Raw genomic sequence first — 25,645 nt, 5'->3', positions numbered from 1 at the left:
TTCGACGATGGGCAGGAGTCTGTTGTAGATGACTCTCTCCATCATCTTCCGCATTGTATCCAACAGGCAAATAGGACGATACGACGTTGGGTTTCCAGGTGGCTTGCCAGGCTTCGGAAGCAACACCAACTTTTGCTTTTTCCACTGGGCAGGGAATATTCCTTCTTTTAGGCACGCCTCGAAGGTGTTGGCGAAAAGTCGGGCTTAGTCTTCACTGCCAGTTTCAAAGCTCGGTTGGGGATGTCATTCAAACCTGGGGCCTTGTTGTCACCGAACCTACTACATATTTCCCGCAGCTCCTCCACAGTTACAGGCGGTATTATGCCCTCATTTAGCTGGACAAAAATTTGCCTTCCCCTATTTTCGTGGTGAGGGAGCAGAGTGGTAACAATCTGTTTGAGGAGGCGCGGACAGGTCACCTGGGGTGATTTCCGTAGCCTTTTCATCACCACTTTGTAAGCCTCGCCCCAAGGGTTTATGTCGGCATGGTCGCACAGCTGTTTGAAGCAGTTCCTTTTGCTCCTCCGAAGGGCTTCCTTTAGGCGGCCACGCAATTGCTTGTGTGCCTCTTCTCGACCGTCGCCACCGGGTTTTCCCCTGAGCCTCTGGCAAAGCCTCCTTGCCCGAAAACATGCGGCTCGCAAACTTGCGATTTCGTTGTTCCAGCAGTAGTTGGGGTGCCTACTGGGGAGCAATCGCCTTCTGGGCATAGTAGCATCGCATGCTTCCGTCACCCATCGAGTGATCTGGGTGGCTTTCTCTCCAGCTGTACCATTCAGGGATACGTTGGATTTGAGCACCGCGGAAAACGTGTCCCCCTCGAGAGCTTTCACGGCCAGCCAAGCATACCACCCGGCATTATGCGGAAACTCTTTTTCGAGCTCGATCCGCCCTTGATCTCTATGCAGATTGCCTGGTGGTCGCTGTGGGTATAGTCCTCACTGACATGCCAAGCGATTCTACTGGCTAAAGTGGCACTCACGTATGTCAGGTCCACTATAGACCCCAGGCCCCTTCCCCGAAAAGTGTACGAAGATCCACCATTCGCCAGTACCACGTCCAGCTCCGTGAATGCTTCGAGGAGAACACGTCCCCTGACATTAGTTATCCGGCTGCCCCATTCAAGAGCCCACGCATTTAAATCGCCTCCTATTATGATCGGCCAACGTCCTCTTGCATCCAAAACAAGAGCAGCAAGCATCCGCTCATACTCGACGAGTGTAGCGCTGGGTGGAGCATAGCAGCTGTAGATGTGGATGCCCTTCACCTTCGCTCTGATGAAGCCCTCCTCCGGGTGCTCCATTATTTCCTGGAAGGCTTGTTCTCCACAAGTCCACAGCGCTGCTTGGCCAGTTTGGTCTTTGACCCAAACGCTACCACCTACGCGTATGTCAACCACATCTACCTGCATAGACTATCCAGCAATGCTAAAGGAATGTGTAGAGCACCTAGGGCGACTGCTAAGAAATATTTTTTTAGGCATGTCCTGCTTGGAGCTACCTTAACCTTCTTGGCAGAAGGTTAAGGTAGTCTCTATACCTGAGCCTAAGAAAGATTTCGATTTATGTATTCAAATTCAAAGAACTTCAGACCGATCAGCTTCACATCATTCATGCTGAAAGGTTTGGAGGAACCGGTTAAGCGTCATATTCGTGGGAAAGCGCTTAAGTCGAGCCCACTAAATGAAAACCAACAGACTTACCAATGTGGAAAGTCCTTTGAGTATGTTCTACATTTTTTTGGTTTCAAAGATAGAGGATGCAACTCTGAAGGATGAGTACGCGATGGGCGTATTCATGGACATTGAAGGAGCGTTTGATTGTGCGCCTCCAAGGAGGTGCACTGCGCAAGTTCTGTTTAGTGTGCTGATCGACTCACTGCTGTACGAAATGCAAAATCTGCCAATATATGCTCGAACTTCTATTGATGACGTCGCTGTGCTTCTTGTTCATCGGAATCTCGTAACGGTCTGCACAAATATACAACGTGCCGTTGATCTTATAGACAGTTGGTGCCTCAGGCATGGACTTTCAGTTAATCCAAATAAAACCATGCTAGTTTTATTTACAAAAATGAGAAAAGTGGATGGAATTTGACTCCCAGAGAGGGAGGGATTCACCCCAGATAAACAGCTTCTTTGGAACAAACATGTACAGATAGCTCTCACAGATTATGGGCTTCTCACATAGTCCTCTGCATTGACACGAGGAGTCAGCCCTCATGTGGCAATGTGGATATACGTTACTATCGTTAGGCCGATATTCGCTTATGCAACTGGGTGGGTTAAAGTGAGACAAAATAGGTTTCCCCGTGGACTAGCCGCACTGCAAAGAACTGTTTGTCTGGGTATTACCGGTACCATGAGTACGACGTCCGACATAGCTCTAAATGCATTACTCATTGTGCAGCCCCTACACATATTTATTCAAAAAACTGTAATGAGAGCATTCGATTAGATCTATGGGGAAAAAAGGAACGTGGGGTGCACAGAGCTTCGGAAGAGTTATTGGCAGAACTGAATCCAGTTTTTACAATCCATCTATTTGGTAGAAGATATGAAGTTACCGTGAAACGTAGAGAGAACTGGGAAGTCCCAGAGGAATGCGCGACGGGATACAAGGAGGTCTTTTACATCGATTGCTCAAAAGTAGAACAAGGAGTCGGAGTATATCTCTTTAACAAAAACGAAAAATATGCAACGGTTTTTCAAGCTGAAGTATATGCGATCCTAAGAGCGGCAAACTGTGCTTGACGAACGGTTGAAGGGCAGTCGCATCACGATCTGCAGCGATAGCTGGGTTGCACTGAGAGCGTTGAGTAGTACTTTGATTACCTCGGAAATCATTCAGGAGTGCAGAAGAAATTTTGCTTGATGGATTTTGATGCCTTCGAAGCCGATTCAACTATTATAACGTAGTACGATTGGTCTTTAGCCTGAAAATAGGCCTCAGTTTCGACGATTATCTCTTAATGGGCGTTAAATTTCTTAGCAGCAAGCATTCCCGTGCAGTCCCCTCAAATGACGGTCGTTTGGATTCTGGTGTGAAATAAGGGAGACATGTTTTGCCCAATGTCATATATTGTCGCACAAATTAGGGTTTTTATGGAGGAAGAGCTTCAAACAGTGGCCAAAATCGTCAGCACGTTGTTGGTTTGGTCGATTGTGAGCTCGCGCGGCATTTACTTTAAGCAGAGCTTTCGCATACCCAAACATTCATGCACCATATGCCCAACATGTTCCTTTGATATCTTTGGAACTCAGCTATCTCTTTACTCTGCGGTCATCTAAAATAATTTTGTGGACTTTTTTGATGTTTTCGTCGGTAACAGCCTCTTTGGGGCGTCCACTACGTGCATCGTCCTCGGTTCTCATTTCGCCCTGTATAAATTTAACAAACTACTTCCGAACTGCCGATTTTCCTGGTGCAAAGTCCGAAGAATGTTTATCAAATCAAACCTTTATTAATACACGAAATTCCTTTTTATTCATTTTCTTCAAACTAAGAAAAGTTGCTTCACCGAAAATGTTCTATCCTACAAACTGGTAATCCGACAGCTGTCAAATTTGTGCAGGTGTCTTTTGAAGGTGAGATTTAACTAAAAATCATATGGATTTAGTACTAGTAGCGCTATCTGTGTGTTAGCCTACGAACTTTTCAGCTCACCTGGTATATGTTACATAAATCAAAAAGTGGTTAAGTTCACTTTTTAATTTAGAATACAAAATGTGGTTTTACCAGTTCCGTGCTCGATTTCGTCCCATTCATCACGCCCTTTGTCAATTATTTTTGTCCTGGCATTATCTCACCTCATGTATTTTGGATTGAAAGTCACACAATCAGACGGGTTTTATTCAAGATATTATTTCTACGGTTACTAAGATCCCTTTTGCTGTATGAGATAAGATGAGGAACCCTTCTGTACACCGTAATAAAGAGATTGATTCTGAATATAAAATCGAACGGAAACCTTCTAAGTTTTTCCTCTATGTGTTAATCCTTTCTAAAAACTTTCTCAATATTATTATCTGCCTGAATCAATCCACATATGAGCGATTATCTAATAAATCGTATGTACCCAGATCGGATACCCAAAGTATCTTCTTTAGAGTTCTTCCTCAGTTTTCAATAATAAAATCCAAAGTATCGTTCTGCTCTTGGGAATTGGTCACAATTTGGTTACATTCTTAGCTGAAAAGTTCCCCACTTGAGTGAAACTGAGATACTCGTAGTCCAACGATACTACTGGACTTTCCTTTCTGCAAATTCTCTGAATACTTTCCTTGAATTCAATTTTTCATGAATATGATGAGAAAGTTCTCCAGTTTGGTCGCATGCACAAAACTTATCAGTCTGGACCTAAATTCCCATAGATTTCTAGAAGCTTTGTATGCAGTCTTGTGTCTAGTGAAGAATTGCTGGGGTTTCCTAAGGTGATTTCCATTGAACTTGAACTTTTTCCACTTCAGGAACTTCTTTTGCAAAAGAGGTATCCAAGTGAAATATGCAAAATATGTTCGTAGCTTGTCATCTATTCAAATTCGTGCAAGTATGTATCTATTTGATACACGTGTACTTTAAGATTTGGTCCAAAGGAAACTGTAAACCTGGTCTAATGAAATAAAAAGATATTACACAACTGCTGCATTAAAGCTCTACGTATCGATATGAGTAAATATGTACAGGTAATGAAATAGTAAGGAGCAAACTTGCAGTTTGGTCCTTCATAAACTTTAGGGCACTACCTGAACACACTTCATTGCTACTATATTAAATGTGTAAAACTGTTAAATAGAATTTAGATCCTTTGCACTACAATCAAAACCATGTTTGTTTTCTATACACTATATGCGTCCGTTTGCACACATGCCCATACGGGCGAACAACCGCATCACCTTTGAATGGTCTTCAAGTTCAATCTTCAATGGTTTGGGAATTTCTGTTGACAAAACATTGATGACCTGAGGGAAATCATCTCTTGTGATTTTACCTGAATCTAAACTCCTCCTCGACAAGGATGTTAGTATATTTGCAGGTATGACATTTATATCAGTACTTATGAAGTTTGATGTGAAAGGAAATGTTCCTGGAACAGATAGACTATGAAGATATAATTTTCTTGACAGAAGAGTGATTTATTTCATCTAGATGTAACGAAATGGGTATGTTTTCATCAGAATTATTTCAAGAGCAATGTGTTCTTCAGTTCCACACTTCTGAATGGTGTAATCGGAAGAGTTTGATTTGTGGGTGAAAGATGATGCATATGCAAAACATCAACGACGATTGACAAAGAGGCATTAGTTCTCTCATACATAAAAAGGGGGATATCACACAGTGCAGCAATTATAGAGGTATCACATTGTTGAGTACCATGTATAAGATAGTCTCCGCGATCTTGCTAGGTCGGATAGCCCCATACGCCCAGAACATCACTGGCCCATACCAAAGAGGCTTCACTCCAGGCAAATCAGCAACACATCAGATTTTCCCTGTGCGGCAAGCGATAGAAAAACTGTTGGAATATGGACACCAGTTGCACCATCTATTCATCGACTTGAAAGCCGCCTATGATAGCATAGCCAGGGTAAAACTGTACACGGCCATGAGAAAATTCGGTATCCCGACGAAATTGATAAGACTGACTAGGCTGACCCTGACCAATGTGCAAGGCCAGATAAAAGCAAGCAGGATCACTCTCAAGACCATTCGACATCAACAAAGGTCTACGACAAGGGGATGCCCTATCATACGTCCTTTTTAACCTGGCTCTCGAAAAAGTGATCCGTGATGCTGAGGTAAATGCAAGAGTCACGCTCGGCGCGAGATCATGGGCTGCACATCAATGAAGGCAAAACAAAGTATTATATATGGTGGCAATGTCAGCACCGAAAACCAACCAACCATCAACATCAAACCGCACTGGTCAAACGGGAAGAATAAAGATAGGAGAATACAACTTTGAGACTGTTGATAATTTCTCCTATCTAGGGTCGAAAATCAAAACCGATAACAGCTGTGATTGTTGGCAGCCAACCGAACGTATTTCAGCTTACAAAAACTACAAGAGAAGAAACCTCCGAAAAATTTTTGGTCTCCTACATGAGGATGGACGATTTCTTAGCCTACATAACGACGAAATCTATGAGTCATACCATGACCGTCCGGTCGTGGATAAAATCCGGCTCAATAGGTTACGATGGGCGGGTCACTTAATCCGTATGGATGAGGATGATCCAGCCCGAAAGTCTATAAGGGCAATATCTATGGTAGGAAAAGGAGACGAGGCAGACCCTGCCTGAGATGAAGCGGTTGTGTAGGTCAGGACGCCAAACAGCTTTTAGGGATGTCGAATTGGTGGACCTCGGCGCAAAATCGGGATTTCTGGAGTTCCTTATTAAGGCAGGCCCAGACCGGTTGCGCCGTTGATGATAATGATGAAAACATCAATGTATAAAATGCCTCGGTGGTTGAAGAAAACCTTTGGAAGTATTTTGCGAGCTGAGAGTCGAGTTTTGGTTTTCGCTGGGACTGCTTCCCCTGGTTTTCCTCTACTCCACACCTAATGGTCTCACCAATCTGACAAGACGCGCGCGGGCTCTATATGACAATATTAGATGCTCCGGAGCAGAAGTTCCATTTGCATTTGATCCTCCTCAAATATTGCGCCCTTTATCATATCCCTTCTGTGAGGACGTTACTATAGAAATTCATATGAAACTCCATTTGTCAATCTTAAGACATTTCAAAAAATGAAGGGTCCGTTGAGGAGTTTGCCAGAACTAAATTTTATAAGAAGGTTTGTCTTGATTACTATAGGTATGTGTACGTTTTGGGGTCAGAACTTTTCTCAAATCCGAATTTGTGCATATGCTGCCAAAGTTTTGGCATATTTGTCACTATTGGAAAAAATAAGATAACAAGTCGGGAAACCGGAAGCTGGACGCTTCAAGTGCGAAAGGTTTTGTGTATTTCTTAGTACGTAGCACGTAATATATTCACATATTATGTGAGAGTATCCACTTTCGGGTGATATTGACATTCATAGTTTTCAATTTTCAAAGAAGCAACAACTTTGACGTATTGTTAGTAACAGTGCGATTTCCACCAAACTTGGTAAGATCATGCTCTACATTATAGCCTATATCACTGCAATATTTCGTGATGCTACGATGAATTCAATTTAATTTAATTTGATAACCCACATGACTATATTCGATGACAAAAATTGTACACCCCCCCCCCCTCCACCCTTCAAATCAACGCAAAAGGATGTAACTCACTGTATGCGTGAGCGCCCACAGTTCCCACCTTTCTACCAAATTTGGTGTCAATCGCTATAACCATCTCCGAGAAAAATGCGTGTGGCGGACAGACAGATAGACAGAAAGACAGACAGTCAACCGAGTTTAATAAGGTTTTGTGTTTACACGAAACCTTAAAAATGGTTTGCTTCCATGTCCTCTGTGCAGATTTTCTGAGATACAAACATTGGATTGTTTTTATAAGTTGGGGGTGTACAAATAGTAACTTCGAGAGTATCGTCACCAAACAAACAGACAATTGGCGAAATTCGACTCTTTAAGTCCTCCAGTACCTAAAAGCAACTTCGCCGGGGAAATTTGAAGTCAACTTTCACTATGCGTCTCGGGAGTTCGGAGTGAGATTTGAATCTGTGGGATTTAATTAGGTAGCGACTACAACAATATGTTATTCGGAATAGTTCTATGATCTATGGGTATCGGGATCGGATATTAAAACGCCAGAGAAATCCTTCGCGTAATTCGGAAATTGACCAAGCTTTACGGAATTTATGCGCCAGAAAAAATTCCTGGAAGGACGTTCTTCATAAGTACGTCATACATTTCCTGAAAATCTTCAGCGATATTTGGATGAGTGTGATTCTTCTTTTGACATATACTACCTAGGATATCGAGAACAGAAGACGATCAGTGAAGTATTGCTTAGCGATGTTGATGGAAAATATGGTGAAGCCAATCACAATTTGGAAAATTGCTCTGTTTATGGCTAGATTTACCACACCTCTCCTGTGACATTATATATGGTTGTCATTTGCCTCTTGAAGTGCCCTTCATTACTCCCCCCGCCCCCAAGTTTCTTGCTAGGCAATACAGGGTTCAGTCTATACTTCTTTATCTTATATAAATTTTCAAAGTTGAGGCTATAATTAATGGCAAGGCGATGAAGAATAATGGTTAAGACAATCGAACAGCCCGAAGGGTGTGTCTATTGCCATTTTCGGGATGTCATCTGGAGCTACAGGGATTTTATGGTTGCCTTCGGTAAGTCCAATGTTGTAAAGACATGACAGTTAGCGAGGTTGTGCGCAAAGGCGTGGATGATTGGTATGGGGTAGCGGTCTGGAATGGTCTGAGTATTATTGCGGATGTGGTGCTGTACATCATGCTTAGCTGGCTACGAGAGATTACTTTCGGTAGTTCGTCCTGTATGGTTGAGGAGTTTGCCGCCGCTGGTTTGAGTTGTTGAGGGATTAATTTGTGATTCCGCGATACAGGGAGGATTGACCCTTCCACGCCTGTATAGCCCAGATAATGGCGCTTGCTCAAAGGATAATAGATGGTTAGACGGCGTGGAGCTGCGTTCTGGGTAGCCGCCGCCGGAGCTCCCAACCAAACAATTGGTTGGAATTTTATGATCTTCCTCCGTTGCGAGTGTTTTATCGTTGGATCTTGTCTGTTGTGAAGGAGTGGGAAGTATGTATGCGACAATTTTTAGCTAAGCCCAATAAAACTGCACCAATCGATTGTCACTGCTATGGGTAAACAACTGTGTGCTCACTATTTAAAATTCGCGAATTTACCCGGAGCGACTGTCGGGGTCACCAATTTATGAGTTAATTATTATATTTAAAACATTTTTTGGAAAAGCTAACTTGACATTAAGGTACGATCTATGTTATTATAACGATTCAACTTTTCTTCTCAAGTATTAAAAAATTGACAACTCTTTATTTTTTATTATATGTTTTTTTCGATGCGATTGACAGTTGGTCTGTTTTTAGACTGATTCGACTCGGTTCCTGCACCGGCCCCGTGGTGGACATGTTGCTACCAACAGGTAGGCGAGTCGCTCAGACGGGTGAGTTTTGAATCACTCAGTCGTGGTGAGTTCGTTAAACGGTTCAACATTGCAGCGTCTCCACATTGACATTGTCCGCCAAATATTTAGTCGTCGATTTTGAAATGACCTTTTGATCACCATACCGAATGTTAATGATATTGTTGTCTTCTTTGTGGCTGGTCAAGAATCATCTTCTGTCACCCGCAGCTTGACGATTCATCACCATGATTTAGTGGTGTGGACTCATATCTTCGATGTGCTTCGCGACTCCATATAACCACTGACTAGATGTGCTCAGAAGCGATATCTGTTGCCTTAACAGGGGCGTGAAGGGGACGAGAACTTTCATTATGTGGTATGATATATCAAAGACGATCAGACGATCATCCACTTTTATGTCTACAAGAATTGCATCTCCCTCAAAGAGTTTGGTAGACTTACCAGCGTGCTTTGTTTTGGGATAGGCGTTTAGTGCCGACCTTTCGGTGTGGTAGGGTGGCCAGACTATTATTGTGGATTCACTTACCACCCGTTCCATTTTCTCGTTAACGTAAGGAAGCTCGCTGGTAGCCGGATTTAATTCTTTTCTTTGGAAGGTCATTAAGTTTCCGCTGTTGGCCGGAACGATGTCTAGCTTTGTAAAGCCTCCGAGTAAGATTTGCCCTCTAAAATGTTCATCATCTGCTGGTGTTCCGCTATTACTGCATACGATGAAAGGTATCACCAGTATGTCTGGATCCCACTACCTATAACACCTGTTCTAATGTGCTCTGTCTGGAGCGGAAAAAGCATTTTGCATATATATGAAAGTTCATAAAGTCATGATAGGGAGGCTGTGGAGTAGTACCTTTATTTCAACTGCAGAATAGTTGGGTATTTCCTTGTCTTTGTTGTTAGTTAAAGTGATGCGCGAAGATTAATGAAAGAAAAGACAAATGGTATCTTTGGATAGAGATTTCAGTGGCAAACTTTGAAAATTATTTGGAATCAGGAACGTGAGGACGATCCTCCTTTATGGCATGCTACAAATTGCCGACACATGATTAACCCTGAATCCGAGCATAACAAGACACTCATGTGAGTCTATACTGCTTTACTCGGGTATGGATGCTGCTGTGCCTTTAGTTTTTCAAACTATAAATTGTCTGAAATCATACCCACTGTAATGCCAAAATTACCTTTAGCATACTGCAGTATTCGCACGGAAGTCAATAGTAGGGCTAGGAGTTGTGGTAGGTTTGCGCCTTGTAGTTTCGTTTGTCATTTCTGTGGTAGGAGAAACATTTGCCTGCGCTACCACGAGAAACTACTCGTTTTGGTCACCTGGTTTTCGACAGGCTATATACTCTCAAAAGCCGACGACTGATCCTTCTTTAGAAACCCTTCATGTAAGTGGGACCAACTTTTGGCTCTGGACAGGATTTTAACCATCCAGCGTGGTTACCTACAAAGATCTTAGGTTTTTCCACCAATCTCCATACAGAGAGTTTCAATTAGCAGAATATTATGTGCCTAAAAGCTTGTAAGCCTCACTAGGGGTTTCAATCATATGGCGCCCAATGTGGGATTCATGAAAGGCACAAAAATTTCGTCTCCAATTCGACCAATATTATTTCCTGACATTTACACGTTGACACTGATGGTTATCAGTTGAATAATGGGCATATGTAAATATATATATATATGTGGTTGTCTTTCACCCCTTAGTGGGGTAAAGCCTGTCAGTTATAACTGCGCATCATCGCTCGCGGTTAACTGAAATGCGCTTCAGCTTTCCCCACGACTTCCCGAGACGCTCCCACTCCTCCTCTCCTGATCTGGGCCAAGTGTCCTTGGGGCGGCCATCCTACAAGAGTGGGTTCCACTGTATGTTATAGCCTGCAGTACAATTGCCGCCTCTCCTTAATGTGTGACCTATCCACTGCCACTGCCGTTTTCCTATCACATCGCTTACGAGTCGCAGGCCATGAAGCTCTTCGTTTGAGATAGTGTCAGGCCAGTGTACTTCGATGATACGATGTAGACAGGTATTAACGAAACCTTGGAGCTTTTGAGTTGTAGTGGAGTTCACTTTCCATGTGCTACTTCCATATAGCAACACTGAAAGAACACTAGCACAAAACAATCTCAACTTGATCTTAGTGTAGATGTAACTGCATTTCCAGATTTTAGACAGGGCAGCGAATGCAGATCTAGCAGTGGTAATACGTCGAGCAACATCTAGTTCGGTGTCGCCATTGGCAGAAACCACGCTTTCTAGATATACAAATTGATCGACGCTTATTTTTTCAAACCACCAAAAGTAGAGGCAATTTTCACACAATCTCCATGATTTCGCGAGATTCATTATTTTCTGTTTTTCCAACAAAATCTACAAACCCAAACGATTCTTCTGTGCAAATTCATTTGCGTCCTTTCTTACCTTTTGGCCTTTATATGAGGTTTTTTCTTATTCAATCTCAAAGCTCATTTGCTGATTACATGACGAAAATACTTAAGTCTCCGTATGTGGACGGATTTCAACAATAGTATTAGAACGGCATAAGAAAGAATTCCGGAATATATCTTTTCATTTGCTCTCTCTCATTATTTCGGAGGAAAATGGCTTTGATGACAAGAGTTCGGAAGTAGTTAAGCATAATAGTTACCCTTAACCATTTTGATCTTTTATCTTCCTCCTTTTTTGAATTTCGATAAAAATTTGGTTGGTTTTCATCCATATCTTTCCTTCGAACCGTTACGACTTATTCTTTTCAAGGTTCGTTTACAATACTATGTATGTGCGTATCTCGATCTACTGCTTACAGATGCAGCAATTTTTAGATTTCCCAAGTTTTGAGTTGTAATTCATTCATTTTGCATTATAGGAGTAGCTTCGCTTCTTAGTTTGGCCTGTAGTCTGATAGTTGAGATGGAGTGATACCTAGTTGTTGAGGAGTCCCTTTCATATGATTTGATTGTAAAACTTATTCTGGATCCGTGATTAGTAGATCCAGATATTTTACACTACATAGTGCTCAAAGGACAAGACTACCACCCAAAATCAAACTACATAGGACCATCATCAACTCATTCAATAGGAGGAAAGTTGTGGTTGTTAAGAAGAAAACGAGTTTATTCGTAGATAAAAGTAGTTTTTCATGAGTGTGTATTGGCTTACATCTATCCTTTTTACTACAAGCTATAATGGTTCATAGCTTGATTGAGTTTGCTTTCCATTACTCCACTAGTCTATTAAAATCGTCTAAAAATGTTTTTCCTTTTCTCCGTTCGCTCACGTGCCTTTCAGATACTTAAGCACGTTAATAATGAAAGCAATCCAAACAGCTTCCATAACAACATGTATTAATAAACCCCTGTCACAAGTAGCTTGACATAGTAATTAGATTTTAATTAAAACCTAATTTCACTCTCGAAGGCGTAAGCATTTTTAGAATTTTATCCAAGGAAGTGATGGTTATTCTTAAATCCGTTTATAAAATCTTAAATTGCACCCTCTGCGAAAAATATCATTAATATTTGTCAGTTGCCACGTGAAGCGTCTACTTAGTGAATGAATGAATGAATTCGTTGCATTGAAATTAGAAACTAAGTCCTACGCATAAAGTAAATGGGATCCAGTATGTTTGCTGATGCAAATAATATAATTTAAATTAAAATGGATGTGCATAAAGCAAAATTTCATGGTAATTTAAATTTGTATCTTTTACAGAATGTCGTCATCACAAGTAGTAGGCACTGTAATCCTAGCTTTGATCATCGTCTCAACAGTTGGCAGTATGGCAGCGAGTGTCCCTGCCGTATGTGAACCTGGATTTCTGGAAAGTATGCCACCACACATTCGAAAAGTTTGCGTTGCCCTGGAAAATTCAAATAAATTGTCGAATGCCTTAAATGCGTATATCCAGAATGAGGCATCAGGTGAGTCCACAAATTTGTGCTACGTGAGTTGTAAGTTACTATAAGCCAGGCCTTTCGTTGCACATCCGGGTCAGATTAGATTAAAATTTTGTATAGAATTTCGAGTTTGATTAGCGTTTAATTAGCAGAGGAAGTGGAAGTATTCCCAATTGAAGAAGGTTCGGAAAATTCTACCTAAAATTATAGATCAGTTTCGTTTTGAAACGCCCAAACGCCGGAGCAACAGTAGGTGCGTGTGGAATTCGCACCCAGTAAAAACCACCCCCGATCTCTTCAATCCCAGTTCTTAGGGACCATCCATTACTTCGCGGGGTAGATTTGCCCTTAGACGCTCGTTCTTCGCGGACCTCAGCATCTCTGCAACTAAGTTCCTCGCGCTCACGCTCCTGGTTTAGGATCCTCTCCCCATTGCGAATCCTGAGCAGTGAAACATCACATGCCCTGGAGCAACCACCGTGTCATGTTAGAAACTGGGTAGTTGGTCTTTCTGTGTTTCCACTCAAGTCACACCTTAATGTTGGGAATGAGCCTGTGAGTCAACCGACCTTTTGTAGACTCGTCCCATCTGCGGCGTTGCCAGAGATCCTGCAAGTCTGACCTTGCCCCATCCGCACGCCCTGTGACACACTCCATACCTCTGACAGGGATCATGTCTGCCACCGCCAATACTTCTTCTTTTTCTTCAGCCTTTGTCCCCTTCGCAAGCGGGGTCGGCTCGTCGTGATCGGTTTCGCCCTATGGCTCTATCGAATGCCTGATCTGGCTGCAATATCGAGGCTTTTAAATCCCCATCGAGCGTGTCAAGTCAAGTTGTTTCGGCGGCCTTTTGCTCGTTTACCATGTTTAGACCAATCGATGTTTAGACCAATCTTGGCAAGTGAATTCTCGTTTGCACGAATTATGTAACCATACCATCGAAAACGCCTCTCTCGCAACTTTTCCAAGATCGGTGCAACTCCATAACGATCGCGGATATCCTCATTTCGGATATGATCAAAACGTGTGACGCCACTAGTCCAACGTAACATATTCGTCTTCATTACCGCAGGGGGACAGAACGGACGACATTGCGGTAAATTTTAGATTTGAGGCGTTCATTGATACGTCGATCGTAAAGAAGACCAGTTGCGTTAATGCGTGAAGCAATTTCATAACGCAGTTCTCCATTTGCTGTTTGTTGACCCGAAGTATTTAAATCGCTCAGTTCTGGGCAGATCACTGTCGCTGACAGTAATTGTGTCTGTTTCATGGGGATCGGTCGTCAAAAATTCAGTTTTGTTTAGATTCAATCTGAAACCGTGTTGCATGAGGTGATCATTCCATTTTTGGACAAGTTTCTCGAGATCATTTTTGCTATCAGATGCTAAGAAAACATCATCTGCATAAGGCAGTATGTAGGGCGCTGTACGTTGGATGTCCCGTGTGACGGTGGTAAAGAGGAGTGATGGGAGGGTGCTTCATTTCTGAATCGCAGTCGATATTAATGCCAGAAGAAGACTCACCCGCTTCTGGCCAGATTTTACGCCAGGCTTTGTTTATTCTGCCAATAGTTACCTCTTTCCAAGAAGCTTCGATATTTTCAACATCCTTCAAAATATCAAAATTCCAGATTTCTTTAATTGATAATTGTCTATCTTTACCGAATGCTATTATATCGTCTAAACGTTTCACCAACTGCCTGAAAGTTCAACGAGGATAGTATGCTTTAACGGTAGCAATTATACCGTGGTTCATGGGTTGCAGCAGGGAAGAGGTATTTGATGGTAGGAAGGCCACTTTCACATTTTCATCGCTTTGGTTGAGAGTTGCAGGATGTCCAGGAGTATTATCGACTAATAGCAAAACCTTGTGCGATACGTTGATCTTCCTACAGTATTCTTTGACTTCTGGACAAAATTCATCTCTAAACCCTTCAGTGAATAACGCCGAAGTTACCTAAGCCTTATTATTATGTCTCAAAATCACTGACAGCCTGGTTTTCGAAATATTTCTGAAGGCCCTTGGATTTTTCGAATGGTACACCAGTAGAGGCTTCAGTTTGCAATCGCCAGCGGCATTTCCGCCGAAAAACAAGTGTAAGCCTGTGTTTGCAGACTTTGAAGCCTGGTGTTATAGCTTCCTCCTTGGAAATAAATGTACGGGATGGTAAACGCTTCCAAAAAAGTCCTGTCTCATCAACATTAAAAACTTGTCTCGGGTTGTAACCGCCTTAATCAATAATACTTTTAAGCTTCTTCAGTCAATTTTAAATTATACAGACGAAATCTTGATTTGAACTTGCCGAATCATCCTCGACTTGCATTAAATTCGAAGGCTTCGTTTTCACTTTTGATGGTATTGGACAAAGTCTTCGCTTTTTCTTGGATGGCTGCAGTTTAAATTGGTATGTTTCTCTGTGGTTCATGTCGAGAATCCAGGCATACAGCAATTTTTCCGTATTCTCTAATACAAAGGGTCGGTATTTTGTTATTATGGTGGAGAAATGCCCGCTCAATATGCCATCGATTTTTTTCAGCATTCCTTTTTATCTGTCTGATTCCCCTTTCAATCCTAAGGAGCAATTTGCGCGGCTCTCTCTCCTTCGTCCAAACGTTCAATTACTTCCATTTTTAAGGTTTTGTGTGAAACAAAACCTTATTAGATTCGAGTCGATGTCTATCTGTCCGTGGACCCACTAAAATCACCCCCGACTCCCTCCATTCTCCGCGGAACCACCATAAGGTATTACATCACGGGGCGGAGTCAGCTCACCCTAGCTTAGTTACTTTTCTTCTACACGCGGCGCACGTGATCGCGCTTTTCTTCTCTCCTATGCTCTTTGCAGTTTATTTTGGATAGATGCGATCATGGAGTTGACTACATCCCAATTCTCTTGATGTGCTAGCATTTTCGGCACAATATTTTCTGGTACCAGCACCTCTCCTAGAGCCTCCTCTAGATTCCTTCTTCCTTCCACAAATCTCGGACAGTGGAAGAATACATGCTCTGGGTCCTCTGGGACTCCAAGCAAATTTGGACAGTCGGGTGAGGTCTCCAATTTAAACCTATGCAGGTATTGGCGATATCCTCCCTGCCCCGTGAGAAACTGGGTGAGATTATAATTAATCGTACCGTGTCGTCTCTCCAACCATTCCTTGATAGCAGGAATGAGCCTGTGAGTTTACCGACCCTTTCCCCCCCCGTTCCCATCGCTCTTGGAATCTATTTATGGATTTTCGTCTTTCAGTCATCTTCGTCCGTGATGAGGGAGAGATTGGCTTTGCATTGTATATATTCGCCATCTCATCTGCCAAAATGTCAATCGGCATCATTCCTGAGATGACGAATGCTGTATCATCTGAGACAGTCCTGAAGGCAGAGCATACCTTCAGGGCAGCCCTCCTGTAGACTGAACTCAGTTTGGTGGCATTCCCTGACATCTGCAACTCCTCCTTCCAAACTGGGGTTGCATAGAGCATGATCGAGGTTACCACCCTGGCTATAAGCAATCCAGAGGTATGCTGAGGCCCTTCCACGTTCGGTCATCCTTGCCAGGGCCATACTTGCAGTTGACGATTTGTTGCAAAAATACTGCACATGTTGCTTATAGCTGAATTTACTGTCTATTACCGCCCCCAAGTATTTGATGGTCGGCTTGGAAGTGATGATATGATTCCCGATTCTAATACAGGCGTAATTTCTCTTCCGGCAACGTACTCTTGGGGTCCGTCATCGGTGTCATACCAGAGTCTCCTTTCAGTTAAATAACTATCGACGATAGCAGCGAGATAGGCGGGGATACCAACCTTCGCTAGAGATATCCGCATAAGATTCCAATTGACCGAATTGAATGCATTTTTCATGTCCAGAGTTACTACGACGCAATATTTACTGGTACTACCCTTTCCGTGAATTACATTTTCGGCCAAGCCAGTGACCAATTTGATGGCATCAATGGTTGATCTGGCTTTACGGAACCTCTCTTACGGCTCTCAACAACCGGGAGTAATCTATTATAGATTACCCACTCTAAAATTTTCCCCACAGTGTCCAAAAGACATATGGGTCAGCGAACATGTCCGGTCTGGATTTCACGGCAAGCTTAATGGCCTTATTCGGTACTCCGTTCAGTCCCGGCGCTTTACTGTCTCCTATTCTACCGCAGATATCCAGCAGCTCGTCTCTGGTGACTGGCGGAATTGCCGTCACATTCAGAGGTGGTTGGAATGTGTCGGTGCTCTCCTCTTGCTGGGGGAATAACGCCTGGATGATTTTCAGCAAGAGAGTAGGGCACGTAATCTGTCCGTCTGTCTGTCTGTCTGGCTGTCCGTCTGTCACACCCGATTTATTCGGAAACGGCTAGACCGATTGTCACGATTATTGGTGAGAGTGTGTGATCTGTTGTTCGCTTTACATACATTAAGTGGCACCATTTTGCGTTAAGTTTAAGGGGAGGCTCCCCATACATGTGATGGAGGGTGCAAAGTTTTTCTATAAAATGTGGCCATGTGGGGTATCAATTAGTACTTTTCGAAACTGGTTCGATATTTCATATCGGGTGAAACGTAGGGGAGTGGCAGCTCAAAATATGACCATCAAAAAGTGTAACAAGTCTCCATGAGAATCTATCCAATCAAAAAATCTGAAAAAATCACAGTGGTGCATCTCTACGAAATCTAGGCCTCAAAATACATCCGGTTCCGATATCTGCACAAATGAAGTTAATAATAGTTTATTTCCAAATTTTGAAAATTTGCCCGGGAAATTTCCCTGAAGTACAAAATTTGGCATAGGTGTAATGAAGAATATAATGTAATGTGTAATTTGGTCAAGTTTGCTTGCTTTTGTGCACAAGTAAATCGGAAATATGAGTACGATCAATTTATATACGTGCATATTTACGTACAATATTCGGAAATTGGCAGTTTGTTTGTTGTTGTTTCGACTTGTTGTTTTTAAATTAATAACTTGCCTCCGCCTCTTCTTTTTAGAGGAGCTGTATCCCTTATCTATACTGCTATGTGGATTTTTGATCCCTCTTATGTTAAAACAAGTTTCTCGCTTAGAGGTCCGTTTAAAAGGAGAGTTTCTTGTCAAGTTTTAGTCGTTAATGTCTTACTTGAAATCAAACCAATATCGTATTAAGCGTCATTTAGTCTTGAGTTCTACTACCAATATTGAATTAAAAGTAAGGAGGCTTCTTTCATTTATGTGTCAAATAATCATGTACATAGTTGGATAGATTTCAATATGTGCAATTACCTAACTCGCTCTCAATGTTTATCTAAGAATAATCTTCTAATGCCCTCCCGTTTTCATTCAAACTTGCAAACCAACCATAATAAACCAAAAAAAAAAATTGTTCAGATGGTTCCTTTTGTTCACAACCATCGAAGTTTGTTCACGTACACCAAGTTCTTCCCTTTCAACAATTATGTTAATACGTAACTAAGGATCCAGAAAACAAGGAATCAATAAAACACGTTCACACCTTTCAAGTACTTCTAATAATCGAAAACACCGACCATTTGTGTGAATATTCAGAGCTATATTCAATACATTTGCCCAAACGGCGCCAATAATTAGAAGAAATATTTTAACTTGAACATATTATGCACATTGCCTCAAATCCACTTTTATCTAAGCGGACAAACTCCGACAATGACGACAATGAAAGTGTGTAGAATTGAAAAAAAAAGTGCTAAAAATTGTGTGATAATTCGAAGCAAAAACGTGTTAACTCCAAGAGTGCTCCTTAATTTTTCGAGTGTTATAAGTCAAAAATGAAGTAAGCCGAAGTGTGATAAGTCGAGGTATACCTGGATTTGACGTTCAATTATTGCCGTTATAATAATTGACATATGTCAGCACATGTCTTGGCAGACACTAATATTACATTGGACGACGTCTGCTCGTCTCCCATATGGTCTAGTGGCTAGGATACCTGGCTTTCACCCAGGAGGCCCGGGTTCGATTCCCGGTATGGGAATAATATTTTTATGCTTTGTAATGGGGTAGAAAAAATCTGATTGGAAGGAATATTCCCGGGGAATTCCCTGAAATAACTACGACACTTTCAGGAACTTTATTATTTTTAAGACGAAAATATTTCTATTTTATCGTGTGCAGATACTCGTACATATGAATTTATGCTTGGTTGAAAAACATTAAATTTATCTGGAATATTTTCCTTTTTATTTTTAGCACTTGTCTACAAGGCTGACGACTTGATTGGACAACCCGACAAGAGGACAGACGCTGATCACGTGTTTTTGCGATTCGGGCGACGACGTTAAATCTACAGCATCTCTAAATACCCAGCAAAAATATACACAGATAGCAGGAAATATTTCTACAATGCATTAATGAAAGATAATGAAAGAAGACTAAGCTGATTGCTGATTGACTGAAATAATATTACATGAACATGCGTCCTATACCTAACCGAAGCAAATTACTGCATTATATTTAATTAAATATATTTACATGTGCATTAACACTCAACCTCTCATTGATTTTATTGCATATATGGCTATTGGAAATAAACGATTAATGAATCACATGTCTTGCCCGAAACCCCTCATCTGCATTATTATTACTATGAATATGTGAATAAAGCTAAATAAATTATTTATTTATAACATTACGTGTAAGTAATTTAATATAATGGTGTTACGAACAAGGATTTCCATTACATTGACAAGTCTATTGTAAAAAATGATTTCTCTCAATAAAAAGCACCCTCACTTCACACACTCCTAGTTATCTATTCATTTTGCAGTTGCAGATACATTTTTTTTGCGTTACGCCAAAGTAGTTTGATTTAGACTTTTAATTTAATTAAATCAAGATTTGGATAAAAGATACAGGAAAATATAAAAAAAAGTGTTTTGAACAATATTATTGAATGTAAATATGTAATTACGTAAAAATATATATCTAGATTGTGATTACAAGCAGCATATTTTGAATTTATTACTCCCCCCTCGAGTATACTGTAGTTGCGCCAAACTACTTAAGTAAATTTTAAAACATTTGAAGGAATAACACTATATAACAGATACCTTTGATAGATCTGAATTTCCTCTCCAAGAAAATATCAGTTAAATCTATCTTTCGGGGAAACTGCTTCATGCGATGATATCCGGTAGAGCTATTACACTGTCTATTTGCATATCTGGTGCTCGATTCATCAAATTTAGGGCCAATTGGAGTCAGTAATTATCGAGTGCTGATATGGATATCAGTTGATTTTTATGAGAGATAGCTGGAAAAATGTTTCGTCGCCCCAAATTAGTTTCCTGTAATTTATGGTTATCAATTATGCATATAATTGCAAGAGACGTTGGGCTTATTACCTGATGATGAATTTACAAGTTTCGGGGATAGGATATATGTAGATCTTGCCTGTTGGTGAATACTGTTGGCGACATTCAGGATTAACTAAAGTTGTTTAGTTGCTTGACGTTTTATGTTAGGGTATTTATTTTTGTTATTGGTTTAGGGTAGCTGTCACGGGATTTATTTTGGGTATAATCGATTACGTATTGAGGAAGTAGCCAAATGAAGAGGTGGTTAGAGACGATTGCCTGTTCATTGATAGCATATTGGGTTCAATTCAGAAGTTATGGTGATGATAGTGGCAACTCAGGCTTCAAATTTTTATTCAAGCAATGTTTTGTTGGCTAAGAGACGCCTTTTTAATTTGCTTGTTCCCTTCTTCAGTGACACTACAATAGCCAAGAATTCCGTAAAGCACGGGGAGTCACCCCCGTAACTTATCCTCGAAAATTTATAAAAGACATCTCAAAAGGACACCATAAGTATCTGGATTTCTGAGCGAACTATATATATTCTAGAGAAAGCAGAGAGGTTGCATGATTTTTGGGTAAAACAAAAATCTATTAATTTTCTGGAGAGGTTGGAACTGTAGTGTGGAATGAAAGGTCTCGAAAAGTACTATCATCATCATCATCAACGGCGCAACAACCGGTATCCGGTCTAGGCCTGCCTTAATAAGGAACTCCAGACATCCCGGTTTTGCGCCGAGGTCCACCAATTCGATATCCCTAAAAGCTGTCTGGCGTCCTGACCCACGCCATCGCTCCATCTTAGGCAGGGTCTGCCTCGTCTTCCTTTTCTACCATAGATATTGCCCTTATAGACTTTCCGGACCCGCCCACCGTAACCTATTGAGCCGGATTTTATCCACAACCGGACGGTCATGGTATCGCTCATAGATTTCGTCATTGTGTAGGCTACGGAATCGTCCATCCTCATGTAGGGAGCCAAAAATTCTTCGGAGGATTCTTCTCTCGAACGCGGCCAAGAGTTCGCAATTTTTCTTGCTAAGGACCCAAGTTTCCGAGGAATACATGGGGACTGGCAAAATCATAGTCTTGTACAGTAAGAGCTTTGACACTATGGTGAGACGTTTCGAGCGGAACAGTCTTTGTAAGCTGAAATAGGCTCTATTGGCTGACAACAACCGTGCGCGGATTTCATCATCGTAGTTGTTATCGGTTGTGATTTTCGACCCTAGATAGGAGAAATTGTCAACGGTCTCAAAGTTGTATTCTCCTATCCTTATTCTTCTTCGTGTTTGTGTTTGACCAGTGCGGTTTGATGTTGTTGGTTGATTCGTCTTCGGTGCTGACGTTGCCACCATATTTTGTCTTGCCTTCATTGATGTGCAGCCCAAGATCTCGCGCCGCCTGCTCGATCTGGATGAAGGCAGTTTGTACGTCTCGGGTGGTTCTTCCCATGATGTCGATATCGTTAGGATAGGCCAGTGTTTGAGTGGACTTGAAGAGGATCGTACCTCTTGCATTTACCTCAGCATCACGGATCACTTTCTCGAGGGCCAGGTTAAAGAGGACGCATGATAGCGCATCCCCTTGTCGTAGACCGTTGTTGATGTCGAATGTTCTTGAGAGTGATCCTGCTGCCTTTATCTGGCCTCGCACATTGGTCAGGGTCAGCCTAGTCAGTCTTATCAATTTCGCTTGGGATACCGAATTCTCTCACGGCTGTGTACAGTTACCTGGTTATGCTATCATAGGCGGCTTTAAAGTCGATGAAAAGATGGTGTAACTGTTGTCCATATTCCAACAGTTTTTCCATCGCTTGCCGCAGAGAGAAAATCTGATCTGTTGCTGATTTGCCTGGAGTGAAGCCTCTTTGGTATTGGCCAATGATGTTCTGGGCGTATGGGGCTATCCGACCTAGCAAGATAGTGGAGAATATCTTATAGATGGTACTCAGCAACGTGATACCTCTATAATTGCTGCACTGTGTGATATCTCCCTTTTTATGTATGAGACAGATAATCCCTTGTTGCCAATCGTCAGGCATTGATTCGCTGTCCCATACCTTGAGCACAAGTTGATGAATCACTTGGTGTAACTAGTCGCCTCCATATTTAACCAATTCGGCTGTAATTCCATCGGCTCCTGGCGACTTATGATTTTTTAGCCGATGAATTGCACGGATTGTTTCTCCTAAACTTGGTGGTGGCAGTATTTGTCCGTCGTCTTCGGTTGGCGGGACCTCCAACTCGCCGATGTTCTGTTTGTTCTGTAGCTCATTAAAGTACTCAACCCATCGCTCTAATATGCCCATTCTGTCGGAAATCAGATTTCCCTCTTTGTCTCGGCAGGATGAGCATCGAGGTGTATAAGGCTTCATCCTGCTGACTTGTTGATAAAACTTCCGCGCCTGGTGCGGTTGATCCCTGTACTTTTCTAGTTCACAGACTTGTTGGTTCTCCCAGGATTCCGTTTTCTGTCTGTGAAGTCGCTTCTCCGCTCGACGGAGTTCGTGATAAGTCTCTGCGCGTGCCCGCGTTCTTTGAGAATGCAATATTACTCGGTATGCGGCATTCTTCCGTTCCGTTGCTAGCTTACATTCATCGTCAAACCAGCCGTTCCGGCTCCTTTTGCGGCTGGGGCCAAGTATGTTTGTCTCCGTATCCATGATAACGTTCTTCAAATGATTGTGAAGATCATTTGTTGATGCTTCATCTCCAGGTCCTCTGTTGACTGCGGTTATTGCGGCATCCATTTCCCTCTTATAGGTGTCGCGGAGGGTTGTGTTGTGAATGGCTTCAGTGTTCACTCTCACCTGGTTGTCAGAGGGGATTCTAGGTGGTATTGTTATTCGGGCTCGGAGCACCATGCCAACGAGATAGTGATCCGAGTCTATATTGACCCCCCCTATATGATCTGACATTCATCAAGGCTGAGAGGTGGCGGCGTTCGATCAACACGTGGTCAATTTGGTTGAAAGTGGTCCCGTCTGGAGAGGCCCACGTATGTTTGTGGACCGCTTTCCGCGCAAACCAGGTACTTCCAACAACCATTTCCTGTGACACTGCTAATTGGATCATCCGCAGTCCGTTATCATTTGTATCTTGGTGTAAGCTATGGAAGCCAACGTGTCGCCTAAATATTTGCTCCTTCCCTACTTGGCTGTTAAAATCCGCAAGTATGATTTTGATATCATATCTGGGACAGGCTTGGAGGGTTCGTTCTAGTGCCTCATAGAAGGTATCCATCTCCGACTCTGCAGTCTCCTCTGTAGGGGCGTGAACGTTAATGAGGCTTATATTTCTAAACTTGCCTCGCAAGCGCTGAGTGCATAGTCGTTCGCTTATGTTTTCAAAGCCGATAACAGCAGGTTTCATTTTTTGGCTGACTAAGAAACCTACTCGGAGCACGTGGTTAACTGGTTGGCCGTTATAGTATATGGTGTAGCGACTCTTCTTCAGGAAACCGGTCCCTCTCCAACGCATCTCCTGTAACGCTGTTACATCAGCCCTATATTGGGACAGGGTATCGGCTAACTACTCATCAGCTTCATCTTTGTACAGGGAGCGCCCGTTCCATGAGAAAATGCGCAAATCGTTGTTCCGTTGTCGTTGCCGGGTCCGTCGTTTTAAAGTCCATCCTGCCCGAGGCTCTTTCGTAGCTCCGTAACATCGGTTTCCGTGTAGGGTTGTCAGCCCTACCCAACCCCCAACCTGGGGGACCAGTTGGTACAGTTTGTTCCTTTTTTAGGCGCGGGAGACTCGCCTTCATCCTTCTCCGTCTGCAGCTTTTCGTCAAGAAAGAGCTCCCAGCGGTCACCACGTGGAGGTGGAGATAGGGTTTGGTTCAGCAGGCATTTCCCAGGTTTTATGCTCCATCGTGGGTACCAATCCACGTTTCGCCCCGGGACCTATACTACCCTTTGACCAAAAAAGTACTATACCTTGGTAAAGTAAGTGTCAGTGTTGACATTAGCCGTTGGAAGGGGGACAATAGGGATTGAAAAGGGGTCACTTATATCAAGGAGTCATTCTCAGAATCTACCCACCCGAAAAATCTTAAAATTTCGTGGTGCCTTTATACGACGTCCAAGTCTCAAAATACCCTCCATATCAATTTCTGTTCAAATAAAGTTATATATGGTTTCCATGTATCCCTTGGTGGGGTATAGCGCGTCAACTAGACCTAGGCGCCATCGTTGGCGGGTATCTGAAATTCATTTCAGTTCCCCCCACGATTTCCTGAGATGCCTGCATTTCTTCTCTGGGGTGACTAATGGTTTCGTCCAGGGCAGAAGCAATTCATCAGACGCGGCTTCACCTTTGCCCTGGGAGCAGCGTGCCCGAAACCGCAACAGGTGTAAAACGCCACAAGAGAGCGAATTATATGCTCATATTTTACTATGGCGGCAGACACCTGCAAACAACTATATATATGGACATTATAACAGGTAGATCAAAACTAAAACTGAAACTGAAACTCTGTCAGCAACTCCACCGCGTATCGTTTGGTTGAATGTCGCGTCGCGCAGTGTCGCTCAAGTGTGCATTGCTCCCTAAAAAAGCCATATAAAGATACTTTGACAAGCAGTGCAGTTTGTGGACGCGTCGCGTAGCGCAGATGGGGTCTTACCTTTACTCCCACGTTTTGTGGTTCACGGACCCTTTATTTGGGGTATAGCACCCAAGTATACAAAACAAGTCGGGAAACCGGAAGCTGGACGCTTCAGGTATGAAAGGTTTTGTGTATTTCTTATATAAAGGCTTTTGAGTATGCATTTGCCCCATTAGTACGTAGCACGTAATATATGCATATATTAAGTGAGAGTATCCACTTTCGGGTGATACTGACATTCATAGTCTTGAATTTGCAACGAAACGACAACTTTGACCCACCTAATTTGGTAGGATGATGCTCTATCCAGCCTACATTACTACACACACATTCGTGGTGCTAGGATGAACTCAGTCAATTATTGAAAACTATAGTAATATAATATTATTAATTTTATTTGAAAGGATATCGGTATAGAGAGTATTTCAGAGCCTAGGCACCGTATAATGACAGCCACTTGATTTTTTTCCGATTTTTCGGTCGGGTATTATAGTTTCTGAGAATGAGTCGGCTAAAGAGATGATCACCTTCAACCCCCCGCGCTGCCCACCTTTGCAACAAATGTCAATATTAAGATCGACTTCGAAAAGTACTAATCGAGACCTTTTATTTCGTACCCCACATGACTGTATTTGGTGAAAAAATATGTACACCCCCCTTTTGTATTTATGGGGACCCCCCTTATATTCGATGTAAAAGGATCTAACTCACTGCATGCGTGAA

The 25,645-nt window shown here is 42.3% G+C and overlaps 1 protein-coding gene and 1 non-coding gene across 2 annotated transcripts in view; both read left to right on the top strand.

Moving 5' to 3' along the window:
- LOC119659496 (dromyosuppressin) overlaps positions 1-19,957 on the top strand; it is a 93,748-nt gene extending 73,791 nt beyond the window's left edge. The window contains exons 2-3 of the mRNA XM_038067614.1: positions 12,814-13,022; positions 19,206-19,957. Coding sequence (XP_037923542.1) covers positions 12,815-13,022; positions 19,206-19,297 — 300 coding nt within the window. The 5' untranslated portion in view covers position 12,814 and the 3' untranslated portion in view covers positions 19,298-19,957. The remainder of the gene's footprint in view (positions 1-12,813; positions 13,023-19,205) is intronic.
- On the top strand, positions 18,919-18,990 carry Trnae-uuc. Its single transcript has one exon. It is a non-coding gene; the product is annotated as a tRNA-Glu (tRNA).
- Positions 19,958-25,645: the final 5,688 nt, after the last annotated feature.

The sequence above is a fragment of the Hermetia illucens genome, chromosome 6 (genome assembly GCF_905115235.1).
Source record: "Hermetia illucens chromosome 6, iHerIll2.2.curated.20191125, whole genome shotgun sequence".
Taxonomy (NCBI): Eukaryota; Metazoa; Arthropoda; class Insecta; order Diptera; family Stratiomyidae; genus Hermetia; species Hermetia illucens.
This window is presented reverse-complemented; position numbering and strand designations above follow the sequence as displayed.